This window comes from Apis cerana, linkage group LG12 (genome assembly GCF_029169275.1).
Source record: "Apis cerana isolate GH-2021 linkage group LG12, AcerK_1.0, whole genome shotgun sequence".
NCBI lineage: Eukaryota > Metazoa > Arthropoda > Insecta > Hymenoptera > Apidae > Apis > Apis cerana.
Genome location: NC_083863.1, coordinates 3830390 through 3857100, shown reverse-complemented (window position 1 = coordinate 3857100; position 26711 = coordinate 3830390). Strand labels below are relative to the sequence as shown.

General features: G+C 21.4%; 3 protein-coding genes across 6 annotated transcripts; 1 reads left to right on the top strand and 2 right to left on the bottom strand.

The window, feature by feature from the left end:
• Positions 1-561: 561 nt before the first annotated feature.
• On the bottom strand, positions 562-11845 carry LOC107995527 (glycogen debranching enzyme). Of its 2 annotated transcripts, XM_017053098.3 has the most exons (26): positions 11606-11845; positions 10650-10792; positions 9652-9775; positions 9381-9570; positions 9110-9317; positions 8825-8959; positions 8526-8744; positions 8207-8445; positions 7915-8127; positions 7596-7790; positions 7389-7518; positions 7186-7309; positions 6711-6976; positions 6313-6471; positions 6035-6243; positions 5753-5956; positions 5381-5613; positions 5203-5292; positions 4937-5114; positions 4478-4834; positions 4253-4400; positions 3810-4173; positions 3526-3734; positions 3150-3335; positions 2845-3081; positions 562-2760 (listed from the first exon to the last, which is right to left on the bottom strand). In XM_017053098.3, the coding sequence occupies exons 2-26, from the start codon at positions 10770-10772 to the stop codon at positions 2695-2697; spliced, it is 4806 nt and encodes a 1601-aa protein (XP_016908587.2). In that variant the 5' UTR covers positions 10773-10792; positions 11606-11845; the 3' UTR covers positions 562-2694. The 2 variants fall into 2 exon arrangements, with proteins under 2 accessions (XP_016908587.2, XP_061939385.1); XM_062083401.1 differs by lacking the exons at positions 9652-9775; positions 10650-10792; positions 11606-11845 and having other exon boundaries at positions 9110-9273; positions 9381-9522.
• On the top strand, positions 10615-16799 carry LOC107995528 (protein penguin). 3 transcript variants are annotated; one of them, XM_028665611.2, is made up of 3 exons: positions 13181-13613; positions 13993-15437; positions 15517-15607. In XM_028665611.2, exons 2-3 carry the CDS (start codon positions 14004-14006, stop codon positions 15583-15585), a joined length of 1503 nt encoding a protein of 500 aa, XP_028521412.1. In that variant the 5' UTR covers positions 13181-13613; positions 13993-14003; the 3' UTR covers positions 15586-15607. The 3 variants fall into 3 exon arrangements, with proteins under 3 accessions (XP_016908591.2, XP_028521412.1, XP_028521411.2); XM_017053102.3 differs by lacking the exon at positions 13181-13613 and adding an exon at positions 10615-10755 and having other exon boundaries at positions 13993-16799; XM_028665610.2 differs by having other exon boundaries at positions 13993-16799.
• Positions 16800-16888: 89 nt separating this feature from the next.
• LOC107995525 (proteasome adapter and scaffold protein ECM29) lies at positions 16889-25632 on the bottom strand. The gene is made up of 28 exons (XM_017053096.3): positions 25473-25632; positions 24413-24660; positions 24225-24343; positions 24010-24159; positions 23621-23899; positions 23351-23546; positions 23197-23291; positions 22919-23108; positions 22671-22816; positions 22163-22466; positions 21904-22090; positions 21469-21825; positions 21221-21396; positions 21043-21144; positions 20772-20978; positions 20584-20698; positions 20332-20515; positions 19954-20242; positions 19652-19885; positions 19246-19590; positions 19013-19169; positions 18780-18935; positions 18556-18687; positions 18189-18498; positions 17884-18067; positions 17686-17815; positions 17355-17564; positions 16889-17267 (listed from the first exon to the last, which is right to left on the bottom strand). Exons 1-28 carry the CDS (start codon positions 25495-25497, stop codon positions 17068-17070), a joined length of 5427 nt encoding a protein of 1808 aa, XP_016908585.1. The 5' UTR covers positions 25498-25632; the 3' UTR covers positions 16889-17067.
• Between the last annotated feature and the right edge of the window lie 1079 nt (positions 25633-26711).

Sequence of the window (26711 nt, the reverse complement as noted above, 5' to 3'; positions counted from 1 at the left end):
AATAAAATTTTGAGAAATATCACATATAACACATAATTTAATTTACATAATAAAATTCTGCTAAAATTTGATTTAATTCTTATGGATTTAATTTATGTCATTCTATTGTATAAAATGATATATACTAGATTATTGTATTTATCTTGATAAATACTATTATTTATATTATAAATAAAAAATATTGAATTTTATTTAAAAAAATTAACTTGACTTTAATTTTTCCTGTATCCATAAAAATTATTTTTTCAACTTTTATAAAAATATTTTTTTGATTATTTTGATTAATTTTTTTTATTAATCTCTTGGAAGATATTCTACTATTATTTTCTTTAAATGGATCATATAAATTTCTATATATTTTTAATTATTACAGATTGAAATTAAATTTTAATTATTTTTGTAAATGATTAAATTTGTAAATAAAAAACTATTTTTTCAAATTAATTTAATATAATTTATTTATCATTCTAAATATATATATTGTATATTAAATATTATATTGTAATTTATAATATAATTTTATTTCTATATAATGCATAAAATATAGGAAAAAAATAACACTTTATATTATGCAAAATGATATATATATATATCAATTTTATTGCAAATATTTCATACAGATGTGAAAATTGTTAAAAATGTTATATATCTAAAATATACGTGCAATAAGTACCTGCTAATAAATATGTAATATAATAATCAGAAATAACAAATTTGAATAATCTTATTTAAGTGCTTACTCCTATACATTTTCTTAAAATTTTTAAGGACATACATAGATATATTTTTCAAAATTGAAAATTTTTTCTTATATTAAATATTTTTTTATATTTCATTATAGTTATGGTTTCAATAAAATTGCACATATATAATTTCTTAAAACAACGTAAATCTTATGTAATGTAAACATCAATAAATTTTTAATAATAATAATATGTCTCAATAACTTATTAGAACAATTATGATAGATATAATAATAATTTACGAAAATAATGATTACATTGTATTAAATTTATAATATAGAAATACTATGTATGCGGAAAATATATAAATAAAATATTATGTAAGATTGATACAAACTTAATAAAAAACTTTACACTTCAAAAAATTGAATTAATATTTAAATTCTTTCATAAAAATTCGCAAGTTTTTTAAATAAATAAAATTAAGTTTAAAATATATTTTCTGTATAAAAAATGAAAGAATAAATTTAATATAATTCTTATTTTTATAATTTTAATTAATATAAATGAATATTTAATTGAACTTGATAGTTATCATGTGAAATAAAAATATTTTTCACATATTTCATTATGTAAAATAAACTATATAAAAAGTGATTGTTGCTAAAATAAAAAAAGAAAGAGTATAGGCAATTATTATTTTTACTATTTTTACGTGCTCTGATTGTGAAATACGGTTTTTTCCGTGCCTATACCTAGAATTTCCTAATTCTGGCATTAATAATAGAGGTTCTAATAGTAATAAACTGGATCTATTTGCGCGATAATCGATTACATCATCTTGTTTGAGATTATGTAATCGTAAAATATCATTACGGTAATTCATCCAGTTTTGCAAATCAGTATCGTATCCAACATGTTTTATAGAGCTTAAAATATTATTATGATTCATATGAAACACTTTAGGTATAATACCATTATTTGATATTCTCGTATAAAAATTACTTGCGCAACGATGATATAACTCTGTATTTACTACTCCTCTGGTATTATTATTTATAATAAAAATATTTGGTTTTAATGTTGTTTTCAAATCAAATACATCTCGTGATGGGCCGTAAAAATAAAATATACCAGAGGCATTAGTTTTTAAATAATTATAAACTAATAAACAATCTTGAATATCATCATATTGCAAAAATAATGTATTGTCGTATTTATTATCTTCTGAAGAATATCTGAAATATAAAGTTTCATTCTGTTGACGCAAATATACTTCTTTTGCATATAATGGTTTTTTTGCATATATCAAACGATCAGAATATACTGGACTGCCTTGTAAATTGGCACATTGTTTACAAATTTTATATCGAGGGAGAAAAAGTGTATTTATTAATGTTTTTGCTGTCGTAGGACTATATTTTTCGTAATAACTTATAATATCACATTCAAGAGCATTAACTTCTTCATAAACGTGATCTATTTTTGATGAGTATTTTGTCATTGCATTACTGTCCCCTGTATTTGGTGTCATTAATATTGTACAAGTATGATCATTTATATTATCTTTAAGTTTGGTTAAAGATTTACTTTCATATTTTAAAGGTTCATTTCCATATATGAATTGTTCTGACTTATGATATTTATTTTCTGTTATCATTGACTCGGTAGTATTTGATGTACTTTCAATTATTTCTAAATTGTTAATAACAGTAGGTGATATATAATCATGTTTGACATCTATTTGATTTTCGTTTTCTTTAAGTCCTTGAATTAAAAAAACATCATCACTTGTAGGTGTCATATCAGCCTTTATAAATTTGCACGGTGGCATGTTAGTTTTATCTACGTGCGAAATATCAAATGCGTGTGTTTCCGTGCTCGGTGTTTCTATAGCTGTGTTAAATATATGCCATTTGTTATCGTGACATTTGTTTCTAATACTACGTTCTTTTTCTAATCGTAAATGTTCTAAGTGTAATTGGCGGTGGTGAACACACGCAAAATTATATCAATTCGTTTTTTCATTCTCCTCAGAACGCAATTCCCGTTTGATTTTATGTAAATCATAAAGAACCTAAAAATATAGTATAATATCAATTATTAATAGAATTATATAATAAAATATATTTTACCATATGTTATCAGCATATATACAAACTTCTAGGATAGAAGCAGCGCTCCAAGCTTGCGATCTACAACTATCTTTGCAATATTCCCCATCTTTGTTAGTAAGTTCTGGAAGACCTCTCCAATGATTTGTAGATGCTTCTATAAAATGTCGAGAAATAATAGTTTCAGTTGATTCAATTGTACGGCATAATTCTTCTTTTCCACCAATTAATGGAGCAAAATACAATCGAGCTCGAAGAAAATAACCCATAGGCCAAATCCATTCCTAATAAATGAAATTATATTATTTTTATTTTAGAATTTTTTATATTAATATTATTAGAAAGCACATACGGGTCCTTGATGATAATTCCAACCATGAGCTAATTTAGTATCTCCACTATCATTAGAATTATCATAATATCCATTGTATGCCCAATCTGCAGGATCTAATGTTTTCATTCCAAGTGGTCCTAATAAAATTTCTTCTACTTTTTTTAATGCTGTCCATGCATGTTCTGGATTAAATAACTCTGGAGCCTTTCAAAATAATATAATATAATTATAATTATTATATAATTATTATATAATATAATTATAATTATTTATAATTAATTATAAATAAATATATATACGTATATACTTATATACATATATAAATATATAATATATAAAAAATTATATATATATGATTTAAAAATATTAATTAATATAAAAATTAAATACTTACAACAACCATTGCAACTGGAAAATTAGGCCGTAATTGATAATCAGCCCATGCTTGTGTTGCTCCATGACTATCTTTAAAAATTCCACGCCGATGAATAAGTTCTAAATTTAATTCTCCTTCTCTTGCTATTTCATTAATATAAAAATATTTTTCAAAATTTAATGAGATTTTATCTGCCCATTGTTTATAACTCCATGTTACAACAGAACCTACAATAAACATTAAATGTACTTAAAAAAAAAATGAAAATAAAATGAATAAATATAAAAAAATTTATTTCTTACCATCACGATTTTTTCTTTGCACACTACCATAAGGAAAAAGATTTTGTTTATATAATTCAGCTAAAAAACTAAGAATACTTTTACTGAGACCCACTATTTCTACAGCTGAACCATCCCTTGGAGTAGCTGGTTTTCCTTTGTTACCAGCTTTTTCAGAAGATCCCATTTTATCCATCCACGTACCACAATTTGCATCATTTCCACCAAATATAAATCCTGTTTCTGGATGTACTCCAATTTGATTATTAAAACCACGATCTGTCATATGTTCATCAATCTGTTTTCCAGCATTTCTTTCTCTAAAACAAAGTCCTTGAAAATGTACTAAAAGAGCTTCTTGAATAACATCATGTAATGATTGATCCTGAAAATTTATTGTGATAAATTTATAATAAATAATATTAATATACATAATTTATTTATAATGAATATTTTGTACATACTACTTGTCCCGCAGGTAATGGAGGAGAATCATCAGTTGGAAACAGTCTTGAAACTTTATCTGTTAAAATTTTTAAACCATTTGGTACTTCTTGTATATAACATTGAATTGTATACAACCACCACCATAAAGCATCTCGACAGTTATATCTAAAAAAAAAAGATAAAATTATTTGAAAAATGCAATAATAATTATGAATTAAAATATATAAAAATCTATTCTTCACCTAGCATTCTTTCCTTTATCAAGTAAATTTGGTATAAGACCATGTCGCAAAGTTCCAGCATAACCAAGAATAATAAATCGTGCTTCTGTATGTCTGCCAGTTAATATTAATAGTCCTCTTAAAGCAATAAATGTATCTCTTCCCCAATTTCTCATATATCCTGTTGTGAAATGCGGTAAACCAGCAGATAATGTCATACATATTTGTTCACTTTCGTCATTATATTGTTTAATCTTTGGTTTAGGAGAATCTATATTTGGTGACAAATCTGGTAATGGAGCTGATTTTATTACTCCTCCCATTTGTATTGAAACCAAAGATAAGATCTTGACAAAAGTAGAACCATCTTTCACAAAGCTAATAATTATAAATAAATTAGTTCATTTATATTTAATAATGAATAATAATTATAAATGAATAAAACATATAAAAAATAAATAAATATTTAATATAAAGTACCTTGACATTAGATTATAACATTGTTCGAGAAGTATCATATAAACGTTTACAACTATAACATCAAAATAACTAGGAACTAAATAACGAGGTATTAATTTAAATGGTTCAGTAGCTTCTTCAAGCCATTCTCCAAGTGCTTTTGTTCCATCATCTTCTTTTAACCGTTGCCAAGTATAATCTATATATTTATATAAAATTATATTTTATTAATCATATGTTATTTGAAAATAAAATGGAATGATTTTAATATTTCTTTTACCACTTACCTATTAACCAATTACCTTGTCTGAGATTAATACACATTGGATGACCTAAATCATTATTAGGACGAATATCCGCTAATAAAGAAATAATACCTAGAAAAATATATATATACATATATATATATATATACATACATACATACATATATATATATATATATAATTTATATTATTAATTTACCTTGCAATCCTGCATAAACAAGTGGTCCATAACCTGGAATATTATATACATCAAATCTGTTTGAAGTTTCATCGCGTTCTTCCTGATCACATCGATATAAAGCTTTATTTAAATCTATCAAATCCATACGTGAAGCAATAACGCGTATGTCTGAACTTTTTTGTGATGTGATTATTGAAATAGTATTATGAAGTTTTGCAAGAGCTGGTTTTATGTTAGCATGAAGAGATACACTAAAATATATTAATATCCATATATGAAATATAAAATTTAGGAATAAATATTATAAAAATATAATATAATAATATATATATAATATAATAATAAATTATATAATATAATTATAAAAAAAAATTTATAATCAAATATTACCGAATAGCAATAACAGAACCTGGTTGAAAATTTACAAAATTAAGTTGAGTTATTTTAGGATCACCAGAATCAACTTTTTCTAAAATTTCTGAATCACAAATTTGTATATGTTCTTTAAGATTTACAATATATTCTGAGAGACCATTTATATAACTTTCATCTCGTACATATTTTTCAGAATAATGGAAAGGTGAGATATCATTTCTAAAATATAAATATTTCTATAAAATATAAATATGTAAAAATAAATGTATAAATAATATTACTGATTTAATTTCTTACTTTGCTTCTATATGACATAAGGATGCTTCCAAAATAATTTCTTCCATTACACCTTCCACTCGTAATGGTTTCACATGTCTTCTCAAATCATTAGCATTAGGATCAGGATGTTTAAATGCAGTAAAAGCAATTAAAATTACACTATCATGAGTTGTTGGAGAGTGTCTTGTTACAGCTACTATGTCATTATCCATTTGATCAACAAATACCTGTCAATTTAATAATTAAAAATATTAAACTAATAGTTTTTATATACATTATGAATTATAATAATATACTTGAGAAAATTTCTGCTGTCCAAGAATATAATGCAAATCATTTAATGCTTTCTTTGCAGCAATTATTCCAGTTTTAAAACCTACAAATTTGATACCATCTATCAAACATTCATCATCTGTCCAAAATGAATATTGTCTTGTTTCATCTACAACATGTATCTGTAAAAATTAATAAAAAATTAATAAATTAATAAATAAAAATTAATAAGTATTTCCTTTTAATATTATTAATAATTTTCTTTATATTATTATAATTTTATAAAATAAATAATTACTTTTTAATAAAATTTAAATAAAATAATTAGTAATTATATAAAATTATTATTTTATATAAAATTATAAAAATAACTAATATCATATAATCATATAAAATTATATTACATATAAAATTAAATTACATGATGAGGAACTAATTCATCATATCCACGATTACTACCACTAGCACATGCTGCCATTGATACAAGAGCAGCACTTGGAAGTAAATCGAACACACTACGTTTTTCCACAGTGCTAGGATTATCATGAGTTAAATCTAAAAAAAGGGCATGTGCTATGCTTGGTACTAAAGGTCGTTTACGTGATTGCAAAAATGCACCGACTGGTTCACCTCCATATCGATATACTAATCGACCTTCTTCGTGGCTATCCCATGCAGACATAGCTTCTATTTTAAAAAGAAATAATATTTAATAATATTTTTTATTTTAATAATAATTATATTATATATTAATATTTTACAATTAATTATATATTAATGATATATTTTATAATTTAAAATAAATATATATATTGAATTAAAGAAATAATAACAAAACGATTAACAAATTCAACAAATAATTATAATTTTATAACTTAAAATAAAAATATATATACCTCGGATTAAAGAAGTGATACCAAGACGATTAACAAATATATTGTCTTTTTGATCTGAATTTGTAAATAATTCTGCAACAACATATAAATCTGGACGGATACGACGAGCAACATCAAGCATATACTGTACATTAAATATTCAAAATTCAAAATTTATTAATAAAAACATAAATTTATATAGCATTTTAAAAAATTAAATATACCTCTGCAACTGGAATAGGAGTTGAATGACAATTGTCTAATCGAATACCATCAAAAATTTTAGCTGTTTGTTCAACATATGTACTAATATGCTGCCATAGAAAAGGACAATCTTCCGGTTTATCTCCATATCTATAAAAAATTCAATATATTAATGAATTAAATTATTTTATAATTTCTTACTAATATTCCAAAAACAATTGCAGTACCTCAATTTTACACTATCACCCCAAGCAATAAGTTCTCTTCTTATATAAACATTAGAATCAGAATCTGCAAAATTTTTTAAAGGATCACCATTCATTACCCATCCATTATGAGCCATAAGATAACATCCTGCATCTGAGTACATTGTTGCTTCTCTTTCAGTTAATGTTTTAGGTGCTCCATAATCAGTAAAATATCTGAAAATTATATTCATGTTCATAATCATAGTATAATAATACATTTTCTAATTTAATTTATATAAAAATAATAATAAAATAACAAATGTTTATATACTATATAGTTATAGATATAATAATATACCTAGGAACTAGTGGATTTCTTTCACTTATTTCTTTAAGTTTAGGTCCATCAACTTGTACTCTAAAATATCTTATACCAGCAATTGTATTTTCAACTGCAGCATTTAAATGATTTTGTATTTCATTAATAATTATATTATTAAGTTCCTGCAATTTTTTTCTTAAATCTTCAGCACAACGTTTCAAACGAGTCTCTTCATCAAAACAATCAGTTCTAAAAAACATAAAAAAGAAGATTAAATAAATCAAAATTTTATAAAATTAATACTTTTTTTAAAATATTAATTATTAACCTATATATGTTATATTTTTGTAAAGCAAGTTGCATATTTATAGTTGCTTTTAATCTGCGAAATTTTGAATCTTGTATTATTTTAATATCTTCTGATGTTTCTGATTCAATGATGTCTTCAGGCATTTGATTTCGTGCTAAATTCAAAAACTCAGCAATAGTTTCATTAATATCTATTATATATAATTCATGTATTTTTATAAGCGGCAAAAAATATGTGTGAAGTGCATGACGAATTGACTGGAAATGACAAGAATTAATATGCATATATAATGCATCATAATTATTATTAAATATTAATTTTAATTTATTTATCTTACATTTAAATGTTCTTCAGTTTCAACTACCAAAGGAATACCTTTAAATTCCCATTCTCCAGCAGCCACTTGCACTGTTAATTCAAATAATGCAGCATCCAAAATATATGCAGGACGTAAATGAGGACTATTCAAACAATTATATGTACATTCTGGATGAGATACCAAAAAAGGGCTTTCGTTTGCTGTATGATTCAAAACAATATCACAAATGCTTAACATCTAAAATACATAATATTTACAAAAAAATTTACAAAAATATTTATAAACAAATTATAAAATATATAAAATTATATATTTACATTCCATTCATTGCGCATTTTATTAATTAGTTTTTCAATATCATCATATGTAATTGATTTATTATCATCATTAAAAGAAGGATTTAATTTTAATTGATCACTAAGACTATAAGAAGATTTAGAATATCCCAATTCCTAAAATATAAATTATAAATAAAATACTATATATTTTAAAATATATTCTTAAAATATATTAAAATATTTTAAAATATATTCTTAAAATATATTTTTAAAATATAAATTGAATGTAATAATTAAAAATATTATTTAATAAATCAAATATACCTGAATTGGTGTAAAATGAATCATGTTATATCCAGAATTTTTAGCAACTAGTAATTTGTCTTCCCAGGTAGAAAATGATCCTAAACATTTTGCAAGAACAGTTTGACATTGAATACAATCTAATGGTAAATCATTTCCATGTTTCCCTATTTTAAGTTCTGGATCTACAAGGAGATATCCAGAAGCAATAGGCTTCATATCTTCAGAACTAAGAATTTAATATTAATTTAAGATTGTGAACACATGAAATTTTTTTATATTTAATACTTACTTAGGATCTATAAGATAATAATGAAATGAACCAGCTAGAGATAAACATATATTAGCTGTTTCATTAATCCATTCTAAGAGATAATATGTACGTCTTTCAAATTTTTTATTTTCTCCTAATGGATAATTTATAAAAAGATCAACAGTTCTCCCAAGAAGAGAAGCGCCTAAACGAAATTCTACTCTCCATCCTGTTAAAAATCATTTTAATTCTTAAAAAATTATTTAAATTTACTTTTATCAATATTGTAAATAATATAAAATTTACATACCTTTCTTTAATCTATATAATATACCATCAAGATGTTCTCCATTATTTAGAGTTAAGACTCTTATTTGTTCAAATTCGTAACTATCAGTTGATGACATGTGTTCTGACATATTTTTAACCACTGCCTAAAAAACACAAACACTTATTTTTTTAAACAATATTACTAAATCTTCAAAATTATTTTTTTCAATTGTTTTCAATGTTTACAATTGCTACTTCTAATTAATAATTAATTTATATAATTATAATTATACTTTTTTTAATTATAAACACTTTTGATTTTAAATTAAAAAATTAAATAAGATACATATATAGATATAAAAATAATTATTCAATAAAAATATATAATAGATTCAATAATAAATTAATGAAAAATTTACAAATTATATATCTATAATATCTTTTAGAATAAAAATCTTTTCTCAAGATAGTAGTACTTACACATCAAATATGGTAAATGGATAAACACTTAGCTCACGAGTCCCTTAATATAAGTTATCAGCACAAAGCAGTTAGCAAGCGTGCAAAAAGCATAATATTATATTACAAAGTTATGCTGTATGAACATGCATAAAGCCTAGAGATATTTTCATTCTATATGCTTAGATTACCTCTTTGTAACAATATAAATATAGAGTAGACTTCATACTACATAACATCAATTATATTATGTATATATTTATACTATTTTTTTATCTATCTACTACTACTATTATAAATTTTTATAAATTTAATAGAAGTGTTATTGTTTCCAATAGTTCAGTATTATTTTAATATTGAAATATTAGCTTGAATATAATCATTTGATATGTAATAAAATACCTCCTTTGATTAGAATGTATAGTTATATTATAACTGTTTATATAGTTATATTATCTAAATGTTATATAAAGACATTAAAATGATATATTATTAACTCTAATTACATTTATTAATAATATAATAATATAAATACAAAAGGTTATGAAGATACATTATCATCATTACATCTAAACTTACATAATAATAAAGGCACTTTAAATAATGACATTTGTAAAGGCATTGGAAAATAGTCCTAAGTTTCCTTATCAATCTCCTTGTTGCATCAGAAAAGAAATAGCTTATTGTAAGTATGGAACCCATTCTCAAAATAAATCATATAGCTGAAATTATTATTAAAGGCAATGATTTTTTCAATTAGTACTATGTTATTATAGCTATATATTGCTTTTACTTAAGCAAATACTACTTTATGTTGTATTACCTACAAATAAATAAGGAAAAGATTAAATACAAAAAAATATTATTAATTATTTTTAATATAATCAATTTTTTAAGAAGAAACAAGAATAATATAATCTTATTATCATGTTTATTGTTTTATATATTATATTAAAATAAGATAAAATAAATTAAAAAAAACTTAAAAAATTATTTTATTTTTTATATTACATCATATATTATATCATATAATGTATTTTTGAATTAATTTGATTAAATAAAATAATTTTTTAATATATATAAAATTTTACTTATATATATATGTATATAAATATTATAATAATAACATCTAAATGATTAAAAAATAAAGTATCTTACATGTAAAGTAATATTTTAAAATAATATTTAAAAGTATTTATTATTATTATTGCTTACATTTTTTAAAAATATTAAACAATATTTTTATAAAAAAGATATAAAGTTATCAAAGTTACAATAGATATAATAATATAAAAATAATATAGCTTTTATACAAAATTATAAAAATTATATACAAATACACAATTACAAATAACTATTAAAATTTAAATGTTATATTTATATATAAATATAGTATATAACGGGTTAATAAAGACAAATAAAATCACAATTAATATTTTACTTCATATAATTAGAACATGCAGTATAAAAATTTATAACATTTTAAAAAACATTATTACTTTTTTTGAAAATACTATTTTTTTCAATTTTCATACCTGACTACTCTGCAAACGCGTATTTTTCAAGACTAAAATATATATTAAATTCTTATTCAAAAACAATGAAATAATATGTAATAAATTAATAAAATATAAAACAAATTACAATGTATTTCTTAATAAAAATAATTTAATGCAATTCACTATATAATATATTAATAAAACTTAAGAATATCTTTTGTTTAAATATGACCTCTATTTTACAAAGACAAACTTTGAAGGTCGTAAAAACAAGAGTATGATTCAAGTCAAAGCGACAAAATCAAACGACAGGTTGTAGAAATTCAAACATGTTGATTGGATAATCATCTATAACTTCTTATTGAAAAGTTAATTTATAATTTTATTATATCTGTATTTGCCTATATAATTATATATATATATACATATATATTTGGTATATAATAAAACTTTATTTATATAATTAACTTTATATGTAATTAAATTCTTAGGCTAATATTTATACAGTTACATATTATTGTAATCGCTACATGAAAATTTGCTAATGAAAAATGACGACAACAAACTATTCTATATATTTTATATGTATATATATAATATATATTTCTAACAATCTTGCATTTACTTACAAGATTATTTTCCCGCGCAAAAATGACCAATGGATCGAAAACAAAGAATATTTTGATTTTTTAAATCTTTATGATATTCTTGATTGAAGTCATTTTCAAAAAATTTGCAACCTAAAAATATTAAACAATCGATATCAACAATAATATTTTTATGATTTTTATTAAAAAATTAATTATATTAATACAATATTACATATATATATTAAATATTATATATATATCGATTAGTTTGAAATATTAATATTTTTGAATATTTTTTTATATATTTTTATATATTTTTCTCTATATAAATTCTAGAATGTTATTTATTATTTATTATTTATTTATTTATCATTATTTCTATTATTTCTAGCTTTCTAATAAAAATAAAAAATCAAATTAAATGAATTAAGTGTAAATAGTCAAGCATAATCATAATAATAAACAATAAATTTTTTATAATCAAATTAAATTGAATTTTGGATATATATTTAGATATATTTTATATATTAATATGTTTTAAATATTAATAAGTTTTAATCATAAATTTCATTTTAAAACACTTTTGTATTCTTTGGACAATATAATTTAAAAAAAATAATTAAATTTCTGAATGTAATATTTTTCATGTAATAAAATTAATGTTATAATAAATATTTATATATTTATATATATTTTTATATATTATATATTATATATATTTTTATATATCATTATTTATCTGATGAAAAATATATTATCACATATATGTCATATCATAAATATATTATCATGTGCATGAACAAATTTGCAAATCACTATCGATACTGTCTTCTAACATTTTATTGTTTTACAATCATATTTAAATTAGATTGAAATCTTTTAATTTAAGTCAAATTTTAATTCATCTTATGATAACTTAACACATGATTTAATTTGAATTGAGTTTAAATAATAATTTAAATTCTTTATCTAAAAGATGATTTAGGATGTCTCTTATTATTTCTTTTTATCGGATTAGATAAAAATCAAACACGATTTCATAGCTTGAAAAAATCTTTATAAAATGAAAAATTTTAATGTAATATAAATTAAATTTAAATGTAAATAATTTGTAAATAAAAATTTTAAATTTTGATAATTAAGATTGTTGTTTTTACGATTTTGTATGTTAAAATCCATAAAAACATTTTAAAAAATTAAAAATTTTACTTCAAACTAAGCTAAGTCAAGCAATTAATATGCAATAAAATAGTTTTAATTTTTTAGATTATATCTTAGGAAAACTGCGTTAGAATTGTGAATTTGACTTTACATTTCTTATATTTCGATTATGTGATTTTGTTTACATCCGAATTCAATATTCGACTATAAATAATATATAATTATATAGTTTTAGGTTTATGTAAATAATTGTGTGTACACGTGTTGGAGCCAATTTAAATAATAAAGTTTGAGTAAAGTTAATTTAATATAATATATATTTTTTTACAATTTTAAACAAATTTTTGACATGAAATAATTATTAAAATTAATTATAAGTTTTGATATAAACTCTATTTTTTTCTTTTTTATAGGTTATATTGTTATATCTTAGAAGATATAACAAATCTTATAAGAAATCTTAATCTAATCTATATCAAATTTTTAATTTTGTTCCGCTAATTAATTTATTTTTTAATTTAATTTATTAATTACACGTATTATTAATTAATTATTATAAATTTTAAAATTTTGTTTAAAATTGCAAAAATAATTTATCATTAATAAAAATAAATTAAAAATCATTTGTTAATTTCTTAATTTTTATATTTTTTTTATATTTTTCATTTTTAGAAATTTACAAAATGACAACACGAAAATTAAAAATTAACAGCGAATCAAAATTACAAAAAAATAAAAGAGAAAATAATGATGATAATATAAATAGTAATATAAAAAAGATTAAAAGTAATGAACTTAAAATTAAAAAAACAGAAGAAAAATACAAAAAAACTTTGACAAAAAATGACAAAGAAAACCACAATAGAAATATAAATGATAAGTTTGAAATAATAAAAAACTCTATAGAAAAACCTAATTGGATGGAATTTAAGAAACAAAAAAAAGAACTTAAAGAAAAATATAAAGCAAAACGTTTTAATGATATTTATAATATAACAATTACAGCAAAGCAATTTAGTGAAAAGTTTCGTAGATCTGATTGTTCAAAATTAGAACGTAAAAAGCTAATCTTAAAAACACATAATATGTTAAAAAATAATTATAATAGAATAATACTTACACATGATATGTCTCGAATTATTCAATGGATACTTAAATATTGTGATGGAAAAATTCGACAAGCTATTTTTCAAGAATTAAAACCATCAATTTTGTCTATGATTAAATCAAAATATGCAAAAAACTGTATTAAAATAATGTTAAAACATGGATCTCAGCAGATTAGACATGAAATTATTTCTGTTTTTTATGGTAATGTAATAAGATTTATGTGTCATTCTGTATCTTCATCATTATTAGAAGTTATTTATTCAACATGGGCAACGGAAATAGAAAAAATATATTTTAAACAGGAATTTTATGGTGATATGTATAAACAAGCTAAAGATAAAAAAATTAAAACATTATCTGATACATATAAAATTGCAGAAGATATGAAAACAGCAACATTATCTGCAGTAAAAGGAAATTTAATGAAAATATTAAATAAGAAAATTTTAAATTCTACTTTATTGCATTGTGTTCTTTTAGAATTCTTAAATGATTGTCCCATTGAAGATAGAACAGAAATAATTACTATGTTAAAAAATTCAATAGTTGAATTGTCTCAAACAAAATTTGGTTCAAAAGTTGCTGCAATGTGTATATGGCATGGTACAAACAAAGATAGAAAAATTATTATGAAAGCTTTAAAAGGGAATATAAAAACTATTTCGATGTCTGAACATGGATATTTAATACTATTAGCATTATTTGATTCAGTAGATGATACTGTTTTAATCAAGAAAATTATATTCTCAGAAATACAAAATGATTTAATAGATATAGCATTAAATGATTACGGAAAGCATGTAATTTTGTATTTAATAGCTAGAAGAAATTCCCATTATTTTGCTCCCAGTATAGTAAAATATTTGGAGCAAGGAGATAATAATGCAATAAGTAAAAAACCAGCTAATATAAGAGAAAAAGAACTTTTATATTCAATTTCTGATTTACTTCTAGAATCTGTAACCACAAATACCTCAATTTGGATATCTAATAGTTCTATTGCAATGGTAACATTAGCAATATTGAAAATAGGTATTGGAGAAAAATTAAAAAGAGCCTTTGAAGCTATTGCTATATTTATTTCAGACTCAAAATCAAAAATCAAAGAAGGAGATGAAGAATATAAACCAATTGAACATGCAGGTTTACATATGATGTTAAAAAAACTTATACAAAATGATAAAGAATTACAAAAAAAAACTGAATGTACATTTGGAGAAATATTAATTAATTATTTAAAAACAAATATTGTAGAAAAATGGATAGAATGCAATAGGGGATGTTTTTTATTAATATTATTACTAGAAAATGAAACAATGTCTGTTGGAAATGTTATACTTTCTAAATTAAAACCAATGATAAATATTTTAAAATCAAAACAAAATCCAGGTGCTAAAATTTTATTAGAAAAATTAAAATAAATTAAAATGTTAAATAGAAATTATAAGGATTTTTTTTGTTATATTATTTTATTATTTATATATGTAACATATATAGTGAAAGAAAAAAATATTCATATACCTTTAAAACGAAATGACTTTTTTAAAATTGGAGTAAATAACTTGAATTTTTTTAAATATTCGAATAATTTATTTATATAATATGTAAAAAAAATATTGATATTTTTTTAAAAATTGATATTGATTTTGAAGAAAAAAAAATCATGATTTTTATTTGATTCTATAATAAAAATTTAAAAAATGTTTTTTGTAAATGTAAGAAATTAGATTAAATTTAAGAATTCATTTATCAATTATATTCACAAAGTTTTACCAAAATCGAAAACGATAAAAAATGTTGAAATTTAAAATTTTTATATTTTTCGATCTATATTTTAATTTCGATGAAATCTTGTATATGATTTTTAACAAAAGATATGTTTTAAAATTTCATTACATTTATATTACATTACTCAGATAAAAAAATTGAAAATTATGATTTTTATTTTTTTCTTCAAAATTCTAACCAATAATAATTAAAAAAATTCAAATCATTTATTCTAATTTTAAAAAAAATTATTCCATTTTAAAGAATATATGAATACTTTTTTCTCTCATTATATTTTATTTATAATACAAATACGTACAATTTATTCATTTAAATTTTTTGCATTTTTCATCTTTTAAATTTATTAACATCCATAAATAATTATATAAAAATGATATAAAATATGATAAATCATGTAAAATATGATAATAACATGTAATGTATATATTATTATTATTATTATTATTATTATATATTATTATATATATTCAAAATAATTTTATTATACTTACCTATTTTTATGAAAGCATACAAATACATGTTTGAAATGTAAATTTATTAATTTAGAAAATTTAAAATAAAATTAATGTAATATTTAGAAAGTGTTAAATTATTCTAGCATTATAAGATTAAAATATTTATAAATTTATATAAATTTCTGTTTTTATATGTAAAATTAAAAATTAAGAAATATTGATTAAATGATATATTACTATAAAATTGTTTTAGCTACATTTATATAATAAAGTATTATTAAAGAAATATGTATTAGCAGATATTATATATTTTAATTATTATTTTAAAATGATTGAACACAAAGTTACTAATTTAGTCATAACATTAATTAGGAAATATTAACATTTATTATCTTCATATCTTAAGCATTTCTTTGATATCAATAATTCTGGTTCGAATTTCTGGTTCATTATCCTTTGTTAATTCCGGTAAAGTTTCTTGTATTATTAAAATCATTTTATCAAATTTTTCATTATTTTTAGTATAACGTAATTTTCTGCCAAGAGATAAAGCTATATTTAAAGCTTCTTTTCTTATTCTGGTATATGAAATACCTATAAGGAATATAGAAAAAATTCATTAATTTTACAATTTTATAAAATATATACTTTTAATTATATTTAAATATACAATATGCTTACCCATACTATATTTTAATATTTTATTAAATATATCACAAATTAAATCCAGCATTGTTTTGTCTTCAACTGACAAATCCGAAATATTTATTTTTAATAAGGCAAGTTTATCCACAAATAAATTAAGTGATGATAGCATTGATATTTGTATAGTTGTGGATTGAATAGGAAGCATCTTATCATAATGAGTTATAAATTCTACGCAATATTTGTCTAACAAGAGATTAAATAATAAAAATAAATAAATTTGATTTTTTGATTTTTTTTTTGATTTGATAAATAAATTTGATATTTAATAATTTTTAATTATTTAATAATTGTATCAATAATTTACCTTGAGTTTCTTTATATAGTGGCCAAGCTTTTCCAAGTATTTCATAAACAGTTTCATATAATTTTATAACATCATTTCTTTTTATTTTCTCCTCAGAAACTAAAGATTCATCTGCATCTTTTCTTGCCAGCTAGATTATATAATATTCATATACCAAAATGTATGATTTATCATTTTATTTTTATTATTAGTACATACCATTGTCCAAATTTCTTGAACGATTTCATATACTTCTTTAAATTTATCAATATTTAATTCGTGTAAAATCGTACCAAATGCATATAAAGCGTGTCGACGATATTCTAAAGCCTCTTTTTTACTTTCCCTATATAATATTTGTACTATATTCATAGACATTTCAGAATTTTCTTTAAGAGCCATTCTATAATTATAATATTAATTTTTAAAAGTAAATAGTAATGTTTTTAAAAAATATGTATAAAATTTATATATTTATATTATTTTTTATTAATTATATTTTTATATTATATATTTTTACATACTTGCTATTACATGTTAATGTAGCAAGAGCATTTAATAATCGATCTTTTCCATCCCAAGTTCTACCACGTAAACCATCCATTAATACCTTTAATAAAATATCTCTTATAGTTGCATCAATATTGCTACCTAATTTTTCTGCTAATGTATGAATCGCATTAGCCGCTTGAGCTTTCGTATTCCACGATGATGATTCTAATGATGTGCGTAAAATATTTGTTATTGATTCTATATTTTGTCTAATTCCAGTTTCTGTTCCTGGAGTTATTTCATTCCATAATTCGGTCCATAAATCGATTACATTTTCATTTTCTATGAAAATAGTTTAGATGAATATTATATTTACAAATTTAACTTCAAAATACCAACCTTGTGCTTTTTGTTCATGCATTGCAAAAAAAGTAAGAGGTATAACAATATTCGAAAAATTTCTTAATATTTCCTGATTATAATTATTTATAGCTTGTAATGTTTGACCAATTGCTAATTTAGTTGAATCATCTGAAATTAAGAATCAAATAAAATTTTATTCTTTTTTTTTTTTTTTATAAATAGTTATAAATACAATCTTTAAAAAAAATTATTATGTGCACCTCGTTCCATGTACCATGTATTAAGCATTTTAAATAATTTTTCAAGACTTGATTCTTTTGCTGATCCCACTATATGTCCAATAGCAATTGCGTTATTTTTCCTAACGACAGAATTACGATCCAATAATCCATTCATTAACACGTTTAAAAGTTTACCTACATAGATATTAAATTATAATAATTTGTAGAAATATTTTTTTAAGATAAATATAATGTTAATATTTTTTACTAACCACTATAAGGTTGTAATTCTTGTTTAAAATGAGTACTTAAAAGAATAATAAAGTGCAAACATGTAATTTTTGTTCCAAAACCAATGCTAGATTTTATCAATTCTATTATCTTTGGCATTAATTCTTTTAAAATATCTGCATCAATATACTGAATGCACTACATTAAAGGGAAATATAATAATTAATAAAATTCTTTTTTAAAGTTATTTGTCTATTTATATTAAATAACTCACTTTTGTCATTGTTTCAGTAGCATAATGTTCTTTAGCAGCGCTAGCTCTAATGTTATCAATAGCATCTCGCGCCTCTGACATTGTTCCACATACATTACTCAAATATGATAAATTCGGATTTTCTGATTCACCAATTGTACTTAAAAGAGCAGGAATTAATATAACTAAAGATGGTTTAAGCAAAACACCTGCTCTCGAAACTAATTGAGATATAGTTTGTAAAGATACTATTCTTACGCTGCTCACAACATTAACAACTCCAATATCTAATAATACAGGTAAAATTGCTTGTAGAACTTCTTCTCCCTCTTTGCCATAAGAAGAATCACAGTATCGAACGCAAACCTATATTTCATTGAAAAATATAATTATTACAATTTATAAATATTTTCAATATAAAACTTACTTTACTTAATGCTTTAGTTGTATTTGTGGCTGCTAATCTAGTGCCTTCGTGAATATCATCCATTACTCGAAACAATATCTTTAATAATTCTGGAGCACATTTCGCCAAATTTAAACGAACATTTACTCTTAATAAATCTGCAAGTGCATTGCAACAACTGATTCGCACTCGCCATTCATAATTTGTTAAATTATCAGTTATATCATTCAAAATTTCTTTATGATATTGTTCAATCTATTAAAATATGAAATATAATTTTAAAGAAAAAATCAAAAATGTATTTTAATTTACATATTACTTACAGCTTTACTTGTTGATGGAACAATTGCTCGCCAAATACTAGACATACTGTGCTGAATCTTGGGAGTGGGATCGAATTGATATCTGTATAAACGTGGAATTATGTTGGGTAAATATTTATTTAATTCTTCATTTGCTATTTCAGCAATTGCTGCAAATCCAAATGCAGCACCTTTTTTAGATGTCCATACTGCATTATGATTTGCTAAGTGCATGAAATAATATACCAAATCGGGTTTTTGTAACTCTGTAGCTAAAGAACAAATTTCTCTATATGTAGATAAATTACCACTGTAAATAAAATATTATATTATTTATAAAATTAATATTGTAAAATTGTAAATACATAATAATATCTAAATTTTTAATTATCAGTTTACCTTGTTGGAGATTTTCCTAATTGACCTTCTTCAAATAATTTTGTATCAAGAGTAACTTGTTGTACAGTTTTACGTCCCTGTGTAAATTGATCTAATATATTAGAAACAAAAAATTCCTTTTGTTCTTTATTACTATTAATATGTATCAAACTAAGACCTTTTGCTGCCATATCTTGTACTATATCTATAATAATATATTTTTTTAATAAAAATCTAAATTTTTTTTATAAATAGCAAATATATATAACTTACCACTATCATCTGAAAGAAAATCCATAAATGCATAATGTAATGACGAAAATTTTTCTTTAATACACTCTCTTTGGATATTATATTTCAGAAGTGCTAATAACCACACACAGACGGCCTTATAAAAAATATTTGTAATAAAAAAATGAAATAATTATAATTTTAGAGAACTGTATTTTTATTATAAATACCTGTCTCAAATTAGGATGTGGATCTTTATATATATGAAGTAATTCATCTAATGTATGTATTAATAACTCAGTACTAGTATCGCTGTAAGGTACTGTATGTTCACTTGGTAATATCGTCCAAGCATCTCGTTTTTCTGGAGAAGCTTCAGCTTGAACACAACAAACCAATGTCTCTCCCATAATCAAATGGATTTCAATATCTTTTGTCTAACAGATAAAAACAAACATAAAATATTTCTAAAATTTTTAATTATAATTATTACATATTTACCTCTTTGACAGTTGTAATTATTTTATTTACTATATATGATGTATGAGGAAAATTTTCCCCTACACATAAATAACCTAATGAAAGTGCAGCCTTCTCTTTAATCTAGAAATAATTAAATTAGTTTTATTTTATAAATTCAATAAATCAATTAATTATAAAAATATGTATATCTAATAACCTTAGTGTTTAATTTTACATTATTTAATACTGAAAATAATATTTCAACAATTTCTTTTTTATTTGGTTCTTCTTTGCCCTCATTGGATAATGGTAATTCACATGTTTTACCCAAAATACCAATACTTTGAATTGCAGCATCCAATAACAAAATTGTATTATTATGAAGAAAATTGCCTATAATAATATTTTTAAAAAAATTAGAAAATGGATTTAATATTAATTTATTACATCTAAATATATACATACATATCATTCTTACGACATTAATATAGAGATCCCAATTAAAACAATCATTATTTATGTTACTTCGTTTAAAAACTAATCTTCTTTCCATCATATATGTTAAAGTTAATAATGAACCATGTTGAGCTTCTAAATTATTTTTATCTATGATACCCATAATCTCAGAAATTTGAGCTTCAAACTCATTATTGGAAAGCTGAGCAGTTATTAAACCATAAATTTTAGCAGCCAATTGTCTTATATCTGGTTTAGTAGATATAAGTAAAGTACGAAGCCATGATAGATTATTTTCATAAATTCTTGTTATAAACTGTGGGATAGAACCAATCATTTCCAATAAAGCTTGCAATGAAGTTTGATCTGCATTACATAATTATAATTTATTATAATTCTTAATTTATTGTTCATGTTTATCAAAAATATTGCATGCAGTTTTACCTGCAGAAGCATGACTAAAAATTAAAATTATATCAAGATAATGATGTAATATTTCTATTTTGTCTTCATACAGATTTTTTAAATAACGTGTAATTAGTGGTGTACTTTCACAAGGATGTTGTAATAATTCATTATATTTAGTAACATGGGCATTTCTTGCTAAACAAATTCGGAGATAAGTAATTATCTGTAAGAAAAAAGTTATTTAAATAAATTATTAAAAATTTATATAATTTCTATGTATAATTAAATTGATTACCTCTGTAAATACAGTGATATTATAAGGAAGTATTTTATTTTCTATATTCATTTTTTCATTACCAATTGACATTCTTGCTTGCATTTTTGAATAAATATAAGTAACAAGTTTCTTAAAATCTGGTAATGAAATATGGTTACAATTTTGTTTATCACATTCATTTTTATGCATAGTACCATATAAAACTTTCATAGCTTCTGTTCTTATTTCATGTTTATCATCTCCAGATGCTAATAATAAAAGATAACGAGAAGGTACATCATCAGAGGGAAATACAGTAGCTGCATAATGCATAGCTACAAATCTGTTTTCAAAAAATATTATTAATTTAAACAATATTTTTTTTAAATATATAAATATATAAATAAATAAAAAAATATATAAATAATTAAACATTATAATATATAAATAATTAAATATTATAAACATATTATAAATTATAAATTATATATCATGTATATAATTTATTTATTAATATATACTAATATATATACTAATATATACATGCCTAACATTAGATTCCGATGATTCAATATAAGTAGATAATAATCCATTCATGAGAGATATGTTGGCTTCATCATCTTTATTAAGAATAAATGCAGATGTTATTGAAATTAATGTATCTCTTACTGTTCTTCGTAAATCTCCTTCCGTCTTAAAATTAAATTAAAAAAAAATATAAATATTTTAGTAATACATTTTAGTAAACATGTATATAAATTTATTATTTTTTTTTCTATTATTAATTTTACATACCGATACAAGTGTATCAAATAAATGACATAATAAATTTGAGTTTTTATCTATCACTGATGGAATTCTTTGTCCTAATTGTCCAATAACAGTATATGCCATCATTTTATGAATATCTTCACCTTCAAAAATTAATTTTATCATGCCATTTAAAATAATTCCTGCTATGCGAGATAATGGTGCAAGGCTACATCTTAAAATATTAAAAAATATCAATATATATGTATCAATGATTACTTAAAATTCAAATTCATTAATAATTTATAATATATCATACTTACTGTTGCACAATATTCAATGTAAATTGCAATGCCATTGATTTTAACTTTGCATTTGTAGTCTTTCCATCTCCTTCTTGTAAAGAATGAAAAACTACCTATAAATTAATTACAATTAACAAACAATTAATATAAACTATAAGATAATGAAATATACCTGAATACATGGTGGAATAATAAAACCAGCTTTAGTAACGCGGCAAAGATAATGCAATAATTTTAAACGAATTCGTATGCCTGCAGGTAATCGTTTCATTTCTGGCTTAATTTCCTTCTGAATACCCAAAGTATCAGTACCCAAGAATAATGAATATAATGGTGCTGCTAATTGCATTGAAGACCAATCTAATGTGCTAGATTCATAAAACACAATTTTATATTCTAATAAAATATTAATAAAAATTAAAAAAAAATTCTTTAAACATACTTAACAATTTTTTTCAATTCTAAATCAGCTAGATTAGCAACACTGAATCTGGTATCTGCAGCTGCTACTATCAAATGTATAAGAATATCTGAATCAGGAAAAAAACCTCCAGCTAGAAATTTTACAATTCCTAATTTTGTTTGTTCAAGTTGTTCTGCTGTTGGTGGATTTTCACCAATGACTCGTTTAAATGCATATTCACTCAATCCTGGTGGTACACGAAAACATGACCAATCAATAGCTTGATCTGATTGTTGATTTTGCATTTGTCCTACAGATCTAGAATAATTTTGTATAACAAATTATTATAAATAATTCTTAAAAAATTTTCTTATAATATTGAAATATTAAAATATAAATGCAATAATATGTAAATACAATAATTTTACCCATAAGGTAATAATAAAACATCAAGCATAAAATTGAGTAATTGTTTTGAGACATAAGGTTTGTCATGTAGACCAAGAAAAAATGCTCGTTTGTCTGAATCCACAGGAATATTAACATGACCCAATGCAGGCATAATTATGAATAATAAACTGAAATATTTTATATATTTATTTAGATTTATATTTTATTAATTTACATTATAAAAAATACTTACCTATCTTGATGAGATAATGGTTTTCCTTCAATAGCATTTAATATACTTGGAATTAATTCTGCTTGTTTTTGCATTTCCATTCTAGGATATCCTAATTTTATATATATAATTGTAAAATTCTGTGAAAAAAAAATTCTTGATCTATCAAAAATATTTTAAATTATTTTTTTAAATTAATTATTACATACAATTACAAATGAGCTGGCAGCTGGATCTTGATATTGTAATAAAAGTGTTTCAACTGGCAATTGTACTTGAGGTCTACTTTTTATTCTTTTATTTATATGAATTAATAGTTCCATTACTTTCTTTCTAACACCTTCTTGTGCACTAGAAAGCTTTAATAAAACTGGAGGCAAAAATTTGCAAACTGATGCTTGCAATTGTTCATCAGTATCTGCAGATCCCAAACGGAAAAATACTCGCTCGAGCAAAACTTTTATGAAACAATAAATTATATATATAATAATTAATTCATATGTTATACATTATATTTTATTATATAAATAAATTAAATATATAAATATATAAATATATAAATAATAAATAAATTATTATTATATAATAAATATATCATTATATATATAATAAATAATTTAAATAAATAATTATATTAACTTTTATAATATTAATAATCATTCTATTAATAATCTTCAATAATAATATTATCAATAATAATAATCAATAATTAATAGTCAATAACAATCATTTACTATATATTTAAAAAATTATATTAATTTAATAATAGTATTCTTAAAATAAATTTAAAAAATACTATTAATGAATATATTTTATAAATTTAATAATAAAATCATAAAAAACAAGATACAATATTTTAAATTTTAAAATAATATAAAAGATATGTTATACACTATACTATTATAATATATGATAAGAGGAAAATAATTATGAGTTACTTAATAAAATTTATTTATTTAATAAATGCAAACATACAAATAAAATAAAATAAAAATATACAGAGAAATAAATAAAGATTTTCTTTTAATATAAATTTAGATAAAAATTATAAAAACAAAAAAAATGATATAAATGAAGTTGTTTTTTACAAAACAGCATGATAATTGACTTTTTTTTTAAAACTTAAACAATAGCTTTAGAATATTATTATGTTAAAAATGATATTTTTATAACATAAGAAATGATATAATCAATAGTATAATTGATGTCATTATCAAAATAAATTGCTTTTATACAAACCAAATTGATATTTTTTTCGAAATCACTTACTAAGCTCATCCGTAGGGGCTGCCATCTTGGATTAATGAGCGAAAGAGAAAGCGAATGACAGTTAGTCTATGACAAGACAATATTAAAGACAAGGTACAAAATGGATTTATCACTGACATTTAATTTTTATATTTAATCATAAATAAAATACAGAATAGATTTAATATCTTATAGAATTTTATGTTATATATTTTGTAATACCGATCGATTAAAATATTGAAAATTTTGTTAATATAAAAGCTATAGATATATCTATCTAAGTATCTATATATAACTTTTTCTTGTATCTAAAGTAAACTGTAAACTTATATTATATATTATATATATAATAATATATTATATTATATTATACTACAATCTATTATATTATAATATACTAAATAAATATATAATATATAATATAGACATATATACGAGTTTCTATTATGATCCTAATTATATACGATAATTTTCTAATAAAGTTACATTAGAAATAATAGAAAACAAATTAACTTTAAGTTAGAGAAATATAGAATAGAAAATTATGACATGATGATGCAATGAGTCATCACTATATCATGACATTCGTGATTTCATACAAATATTTTGACATTTTGCAACAAAAATGTCAAATTAATGAAATCGAAGAAAAATCAAAATGATCAAAATAACTTTTATTTATTTTTTAAATATTTCATTATCATATATACATATATGTGTGTGTATATCTAATAAATTAAAATGTTTATAATAAGTAATAGTAATTCATAATAAAATCGAAAACTTATCAAAATTGTATATATTTATAAAAGATAAACTAAAAAAGATTTATAATATATATAAATACATACATAAATATATATTTATAATAAATATAAAATCAAATATCTATACATAAATAAATATAAATACACATATACACATTTATAAGAACTATAATATACTTACAATGATAAGCAAATTTAAAATACAATAAAATTTTAATTTATTTATTTCATATTTGTATAAAAATATCAATCAATTAATTGAAAAAGCATTTATTTGTCAACTTTATTTTTCAATATGTTTAGATATTCTTTATTGGAGAGATATTCTTATCAATATGGAAATATTCTTTATAAAGCATTTTTCAATATATTATTTTTACAAAATTTAGAATTAAATTAAATATTGAATTAAATTTTAATTTTTTATTTAAAATTGTCATTGTTTGCAATACAATATTATTTTTTAATATTGATGTTTTTAATTATTTTTCAT

Bases quoted from the DNA above. Each gene is read 5' to 3' on its own strand.
- LOC107995527 (XM_017053098.3), bottom strand. From the start codon at position 10,772: ATGGGTTCCATACTTACAATAAGCTATTTCTTTTCTGATGCAACAAGG. The intron at 8,745-8,824 runs GTAAATATATAA...TATGTATTTTAG, and splicing joins AAATGCGCAATGAATGGAAT to ATGTTAAGCATTTGTGATAT. The intron at 6,472-6,710 runs GTAATTTAATTT...TAATTTTTACAG, and splicing joins ATGAATTAGTTCCTCATCAT to ATACATGTTGTAGATGAAAC.
- LOC107995528 (XM_017053102.3), top strand. From the start codon at position 14,004: ATGACAACACGAAAATTAAAAATTAACAGCGAATCAAAATTACAAAAA.
- LOC107995525 (XM_017053096.3), bottom strand. From the start codon at position 25,497: ATGGCAGCCCCTACGGATGAGCTTA. The intron at 22,817-22,918 runs GTATGTAAAATT...TTTAATTTTAAG, and splicing joins TATTTGATACACTTGTATCG to ACGGAAGGAGATTTACGAAG. The intron at 17,816-17,883 runs GTATGTACTAAT...TATATAATCTAG, and splicing joins TTCAAGAAATTTGGACAATG to CTGGCAAGAAAAGATGCAGA.